Consider the following 8,174-nt stretch of genomic DNA (forward strand, 5'->3'; position numbering starts at 1 on the left):
TTTGGGACTTGTAAAGCGCATACTACATGGTCTCTATACCCTTAAGTTACACGAAAGAAAACAAACCAAAAACTAAATCCTAAAGTCTAAACAAGTGACCTAAGAAACGAAAAATGAGAAAACAGACTATCGCAGGGGAACCAACATCAGCGCATCGTTTTCCTGCAATTGAGACCACAGGCCAGCAGTGGTTTGCAGGATCATCACAGATGATCAAATGATGTTGGCGTCTAGAGTAGCCTATCCTAGAAAAACTAAACGATGGAAGTAAAACCAACAATGTAAAAACAACAAAAATGGAAAATTTAAATTTTTTTTAAAAAGGTAGGTCTTGAGTCTCTCTAGATAAAACCCTTTCAGAAGAATTATTATATACAGTACCACCCTTTTATCTGAGACGCTCATTTTGATGAGAATGGACATATTCTTATTCTTGGTGATTTCAATGGTCGTTGTAACAGAATTAATAATGGGGATAGTACGTAGTAATATCAATGGGCAAACTTCTTACTTGACTTCAGTGATATTAATAGCGAAAATCAATAAATGCAGGTACATTTACTAGAATTCAAAACCAACAAAAAGCATTGTGGATTACGTTATTGTCTCTGAAAATATATTTGAATCGACTATACGCCTTTTTCAATCTTGATTTCAGAGGTCAACAAAATTTTTCAATTTTTTTTATATATAATTTTTTTTTACCATATAGTGGTGTAGACTGGTCTTTTAAGAACATTTTCCTGGAAACATTTTTTGGATACGACGCCCCGTTATGGAGTTATGATTTTTTAAACAACATGATGTCAGAAAATCAGCCCAAAAGCTTATCTTATTTCTGTTGGTTACGCACCGCTGATTCGCAATGTTTATCATCACTTCAAGATGTCTACCGATTCGTGAAAAAGGCCTATTGAACAGCTTATTGATGAATACGATTTATTTCATTTGGAGGTTTATTTTAAACCTCCTTGATAGGAACAACCCCAGTACTCTATCTATCAATAACAAGCGCCCCCAATATAATACTAAACAGTAGAGGGCGTGCTAGAAATGACGTTACAATAAGGAGAAGCTATGGTGGGGATTCCCCATTCAGTTTTTAACAGAAAAAGTGCGTTTAAAATTTGGCTTTATTAAAGTTGCCGTATTACGAAAAATTATGGTAGGTAGACATTAACTTTCAAAATATTGTGTTCTTTTAGTGTAAGTGCAGACAATCATATTAACTATTTGTTTAAAATAGGGCAATTTGACGCGTACCAAGTGTTATTTAGCCGCAAGTTTGGTCTGTATGTATCTAGGCGGCTACGGACTACAGTAACGAGAGGAGACAAACTCACCCAAGCGAAGCCTTTGTTATTATAATAATGTTTGAGTTGTAGGGTTTCACGGAAACAGATCTATTTATAGCTTAGGGAGATTCCAATTTATTTTATGTTAGCAGGGAGTTACCGTATAGTATTTTCGATCAACTTGTTTCCTCATGAAAATGTAGTTTTCAATAATAATTATTAAATTTGATAGACATTTTTAGGGCTAGGCCTAGTCACAACTGATGGCAAATGATAACAGGCCAGAATCCCCATCCATGTGCAGTTGCACATACATCCTACTACTACTATGAATCATCAATGAGTTGATGATTCATAATGAACGTTCCAGATTCCGGATATTTCTCTTTCACATATATATTAATATAATAGTATAGAAATGAAGACAGATGTAAATTGTCCTTTTTTTATCTTTTACTTTTATTTTAAAATCTTAACCAACTACATACAGTAGGAAATTTGTTGTGAGAAAAATTATTTTATAATTAGAATGGAGAATTATAGCCAAATTCATTTAGAATTAACAATTCACTAACCATTCTGTCCCTTTTTTAGGGGAGTAGTAAGGTCATGTCATTGAGATTTTTGAAATGTTTACTATGTAGGATGTACAATTAATTGGTCATTGAATCAGGATTTTGTGGAGGATGCCACATAAGGTTAACATGAGTCAGTCCTGGTTCAATGACATGTACGTGGAGAGGATTGTATCTCAGCTGTGTTGCATCATTTCAGATTATTACATAATAGCAATAAATAGATCTCTTGGTATGTCATACACTGTATATAGGCTTATAAATTTTTTCCATTTTATTACTGCCTGCAGTAAACTAAACTTTCGAATTACAAAATAAGTAAATATAAACAACAACTAAATAAGGTACTAGATGGTACTCATACAAGTACAAAAGAACAGGTGGAGGAACTAATTTTCTTACTCTGATGTAAGTACTCCAGCATAGTTTAGAGTTAGTGTCATTGCCAATAATAGTTAGTACAAATATCTTCCAATGTAGGTACTGGCATCACGCCCTATAAACTGGAGGAAAGTTGTTTCTTAGAGCAAGACATCAAGTTGCTTTTCAAAGTGACAGTAGTGTTAATTTGTTCACTGCCAGCGATGAGTATAATCCTCCCACAGGGTGTTGTTGAGGGCGCCAGAGACAAATATACTCGTCAAAACCGGGGTGACATTATAGCGTTTATTATTTCATTGTTATTCAAAGTTGTAGAACCACAGACTTTAACAGCAAATAGAAGATTCACATAGACTTACTGTACAAATAACGTATGTATGTTTATTGCGTTATGTTTCCGTCAGTATAAAAGATTGCATGAGTGGGGGTGCTCTCTGAACATATACCATCCAACCCATGAAAAAAAGCGGACGAGAAAACTTGCACTTGGCAGAGGCTATTTAATGTACTGTCCCATTGCCAGCAATGAGTTTACTCGTTCCCTAATATTTTCCTGCCAATTTATTAGACACACCATTTTGATGATATGTGACTTGATAAGATTTCAAGAAAGTATGTTTATATTTGTATACTCGTTTTGGCACACAGGGCAAAACCTTAAAAAAAGTTTGGCAGTCAACGTGTTAACACACTGGTATCTCTTTATGATTTCTCTCAGTAATGGCAATGTCAACTGATACAATGTTATTGTTATCTCAGTAATGGCAATGTCAGCTGATACAATGTTATCTGAGTATGGCAATGTCAGCTGATACAATGTTAATCAGTATGTGCTGTATATTTGGAGTTTGGTAGACAAGAGTTCACCAGAGTGTGAACAAACATATTATTTTGTATCAAAATTGATTAATAATATGTTTTAATATCACATTTGATGAATGTACTATAGAGGTGTCAGGAGGTTCTCGGCTATTCATTGGGTCTTTTTTGGGAGTATCTACATGGAGTCTCGCAGGAATTCATTTTTGTAAATTTTTTTTTTCATTTAATTTCTTATGCCTATGTTTTCTTTAGGATGTACTGCCCACATGGTTGTGTACCACTGTTACAAAAGTGTTATTCCAAATAAAATTATTAATTTTTTATTAATGTCTGTGTTATGTCTATGTCTGTAGGATATCAGTGACTGGTGTTAACCTTCCTTGCTTTGTGTAAGTGTGACTGTGTGTAAAGTACCATTTCTTGAATTATAACTAAGATGCACATCTCATACCACAAAAATAAAATAATAATTTCCCTGCTTCCATATTGATCTTGATTTTTATGTTTGTTTTTGTCATGGACGTCCCCCAATCCATGTGGTCTGAGCATTTGGCTGAGAGGTAATGTTGTTCCTGCTTCTTGCATCATGAATGGTAACCCCTGTTCAATTTTTCTTTTTTTACAAAATTTTCAATTAGCTTGAATCTATCTTTTTTATGGTATTTTATAAACATATTACTGTATAATGATCAGGATCATATACAGGATGACTTAAAACTTAAATTTACTATAGCATAATACATACTCCAAGTATCGAAATGTACGCCATCATGTCGGGATTCAATATTTCAACATCAATTATATCATAATATTGGATCCCGACACGATGGCGTGTAATTTGATACTTTGAGTATGTATGATGCTATCTTATCTGAGATTAATCAGTGGACCTTTCGGTTTTTAAATTTACTAATACTGTCCATTCCAAAAATATAAGAAATCCATCTTCTTATGTACACTAATCATCCCAATCTGGAACAATATACAAGGAAAAAGAACCTACCTTTACAGGGCTTGTAAATTATGGAATTAGCTCCCCTTATATATTTGCTGCAAATTTGACACCATTACAGTACTTTAAATATGTTTAAGACGAATACTTAACTATCCAGTTATCTTTTATATGTATATAAAAATTTTATGTGTATATACTTTGTTACTGTTGAATCTGGACCTCTTGGGAGATCAGTACTTAGGTATTGAAAGAGTATAAGAGAAATACTCTTTCAATACCTAAGTATTTCCAGAATAAAGAAAGATTTAATTTGATTTGATGAACATTTCTTTAGTATAGCCAGTAAAAGATCATAATCTGGCTTGGCAGTCAGTTTGCATTGTTATTTTTGGTATCTTTTGTTTAAAAACTTTAATTCAAAAGAACCACTGCACAGAGTGAATTTAAATTTTAAATGTACAAATAGAAAAATGACAAATATTACAATATTAAAAAAAAAATATAGTGTCTATTGGAAGAGTCAGTTGAAACTTCAAAGTAAGAAACCTATTATTAATAATTTTTATATTTTTTCCCAGAATTATGAATAAAGATGACTTACACAAACTACTTGAAAAAAACAAGAAATTGCAGGAAGAGAATGAGAAACTCAAGAAAACCAGTGAAGGCGTTCACAGCATCTGTAAGAAATTATTTCTTAAACTGTACAGTGCATCCTGTGTAGAAAATAGCTACCCATACATGAAGTACAGTGATAGGCATGCTACAATAGGCGCATCTTGCGTAGTGTGATGGATATATCATGACAGTTGTACCAACTGTAAAAAGCATGGTGTTCTCTATGATGTACTAAAGCCATTGTAGGCATAATTTAACCATCATAGACACAATGTAACCATTGTAGGCATGATGTATTTTAGGCAAGATATACGGTAATCATCATAGGCATGATGTAACCATCATAGGCAGGTATGTGTTTTAAGTAAAATTGAACTTATCAAATTAAGAATTTTTAAAGTATGAGAGTGCCATTTTAACTGATTATTTTACGTTGCACCAGAAAAAAAACCAATTATAATCTATTATGTTTCTTTGAACTCGAGCCTTGCTTAAATTATCAGATTCAGATTATCCTTTATTGTCATAATGATGTCATGAGAATTGTTTTCCTTGTTACATATGAGTAAGAAATTAAAAGTATATGAAGATACAAAAAAGTTAGTTAAATATATATCAAACACATACAAATTAATGTACAATTTTACTTTTGTACATCTAGCCAAGGCATTTGCTGAGTCTAACCGTGAAAAGGAGAAACTTAAAGACACCATCCGGATTCTAACGCACCAGCTTTCTTCTACATCATCGTCATCTTCAGGTACAAAAAGCATAGATGGCTCTCATTCTCCCTCTGGTGCAGCAGAACCACGTAAGATAACTTTGCTTCTTACTTCAAAGCTCAATTATATGGATCCATTTATCGCAGCAAGTCCTTGAGTAATGGTACTTTCCATGAAATTGCTACAATGTCGATAAAGTCCTTGCAATAGATAGCCAAATTTTTATGGCGGTTGGCTTACAAGGTAATCCAAACCTACTTTTTATGGAGCTTCTGTAGGCTGACCCCACAGCATTAGATTGTTTGTGCCAAATTCATTCTAATATTTGTTAATTGAAGGTTGCTAGCCACGTCTGCGTTACTTATTGATTTTGTGCATGATACCAAGTAAGTCATCCACCTCCTTTTTCCAAATCTATACTTTTTGCTTGTGTATTACAGAATCCCAGATTTCAGATAATGAACTACTTGATCTGGCCGGAGAGCTTGGCAATAATTGGAGAAGTCTTGCATTTCGTCTTGATATCCAGACTGGTGAGGTAGATGCTGTTCGGGAACAGTACTCTTCACCAAAACAACAAATCTATCAGATACTGAAGATGTGGAGACAGAAGCGCGTTCAGACTGCAGATTTGCGAGATCAACTCTCATCAGCCCTTGAAAGAACCGGCCGCAGAGATCTAGCAGAAAAGCTTCAAAAAGGTATGTGTTACTACTGACTGAATTTCAAAAATTTATTAGATGTTTGACTAATAATAAATTGATAATAATAATATAATCATGATGATAATAATAATTATAATAATAATAATTATTATTAATAGACCTATTATAAGTTACTGTAAAAGAACTATGATTCAAGATTCATTTATTCATTGTCTTATAAAATACATATATATGAAATTTGTTTCTTTGAGTTGATACACAAAAGTTACATAATTACTTAAACAAGAACTCTGGAAGACAATGACAATATTTATAACAACATAAAAAGTATATATATATAGTATCAAATTATGGACAGATTGCAATTTTGACATGGATGGAATAAAATAATAAGTAGAATAATAAGTTAAACAGACACTAAGAAAACAAAGAGGGGGAGAAGAGGGCAAAGAAAAAGTAAGCCTTGAAAATTTTCTCCATGGAGTGTGGAGGTTACTATGAGGTTGCATATTGTGCATAGTTGTCAATATTGTACTTGTATTCCATAACCAGGGCTATTAATAAGAGCAGCAGTCTCAATGTAGTGGTATATAAGAGCTTACTATTGATTATTGTTTTTAAATGTCCTTTTTATACCAAATCTAGATGTTTCTGAACACAGTACTCTGCCCTCAACTTGTGATCTACCATGGTTCTTCGATATTGTCAGCCTCGAATGCCAAGGGAAAGATGAATGGAAAACACTTGGATCAAATTTGAAAATCAAACCTGAAAAACTCAACGAAATTGAGAGATTTCCATTGGGTGAACGCATCTATGGTGTCTTGGACAGTTGGCTGAAGTGTCTGTTGTCTGGTACCAATCCTCTTGTTGTGCTTGTGATGGCATTGATAAGCAGCGGCAGAAATGATGTAGCTGAGAAACTGAAAAAAGGTTTGTGTTGTTTATTAGAGGAGTGTAGTTGAATAGCTCAGTGGTTAAGATGCTTTCCTCCTGAGCCCAGGATCCTGGGTTCAGTTCCTGTCACAGTCTAATTTTTTCTCACGACTAAAAACAACTCCACTCTCTAAGCTTCATAAAGAGTCTTAGTTTATAAAGCATCATTCCATCCTGTAAGTGGCGAGTGTACTTGCTGTTGGATGTGAGGGCAATAAAAAAAAAAAAAATTATTTGACGCTGGTACAGGTATGGAGAAAAATCTCTACTGGTGGAAATTAAAGATCAATAAACTATAATAAATTTCTAAAATTTTCCTCAAGTCGCATCTAAAAATGGAGTGCACCTACATGTAGCATCATCATTATTGTTGTATTATTACTGTATCTTTATAGTTACTTAATAGTCTTATTGATTTAATGCTAATTGTTCAAAATTTATTTTTCTTTCCAATTCAGTAGATTTAGCTTTAGTTTTGTAAATTTACTGTGTCGTAGGATCCCTGGATGAACACTCTTTATTATCAGAGGGCTACCGTACTGACAGAAATTGACTTTTTTAAAGATGATTATATCATAATACTTAATATTTGTATGTTATTATATGGTTGTAAAGACACTGCACTGTTTCATCCATTTTGTACGTAGCAGACCAGTATGTCAGATTATGTATTGTACAGTGTATGTGTTTAACTAATGCATTTCAATTGAATTTTGTTAGCTTCAAAGGAGCGAAATGAGTACATTGAGGAATGGAGTATGCAACAGGAATCCATGTTCAGTGAGAAACTAAAAAGACAAAAACATGTGCGACTCAATTCACCAACAATATCCCAACAATCAGCATTTTCACAGAATAACAGTCTTGAAGGGATTGAGTCTTTGAAGAACTCCAGTGTTCATCCACCTGGCACTGATGACATCTACACTGACGATGAATCTGTGAAAAGCTTCAGAAGTGGAGAGAGTATGGATATGAAACCTGAATCTGCAACTTTTGATAGTGTCATGGTAACTTGAATTAATACCTTTAGTAAACCATTTCATGAAGTGGATCTATTAAAAGTTCATACCGTAGGCCCAGTTTACACTCATGAACAATTTATGCTCTGACTTAAATCCAGTGTAAACACACATGATTTCAATTGCTGAGCTAGGAAAAAGATAACATACCAAAACACATCACACATGTGTGTGTGTGTGTGT

The 8,174-nt window shown here is 33.6% G+C and overlaps 1 protein-coding gene across 3 annotated transcripts; it reads left to right on the forward strand.

Annotated features, from left to right (window-relative positions):
* Positions 1-1,042: 1,042 nt before the first annotated feature.
* On the forward strand, positions 1,043-8,003 carry LOC117106431. 3 transcript variants are annotated; one of them, XM_033247799.1, is made up of 6 exons: positions 1,043-1,165; positions 4,607-4,710; positions 5,308-5,457; positions 5,809-6,069; positions 6,679-6,966; positions 7,690-8,003. In XM_033247799.1, exons 2-6 carry the CDS (start codon positions 4,611-4,613, stop codon positions 7,986-7,988), a joined length of 1,098 nt encoding a protein of 365 aa, XP_033103690.1. In that variant the 5' UTR covers positions 1,043-1,165; positions 4,607-4,610; the 3' UTR covers positions 7,989-8,003. The 3 variants fall into 3 exon arrangements, with proteins under 3 accessions (XP_033103690.1, XP_033103691.1, XP_033103692.1); XM_033247800.1 differs by lacking the exon at positions 1,043-1,165 and adding an exon at positions 2,169-2,278; XM_033247801.1 differs by lacking the exon at positions 1,043-1,165 and adding an exon at positions 3,648-3,666.
* Positions 8,004-8,174: the final 171 nt, after the last annotated feature.

The sequence above is a fragment of the Anneissia japonica genome, unplaced genomic scaffold, assembly GCF_011630105.1.
Source record: "Anneissia japonica isolate Jap-2015-1 unplaced genomic scaffold, ASM1163010v1 scaffold287994_len634616_cov204, whole genome shotgun sequence".
Taxonomy (NCBI): Eukaryota; Metazoa; Echinodermata; class Crinoidea; order Comatulida; family Comatulidae; genus Anneissia; species Anneissia japonica.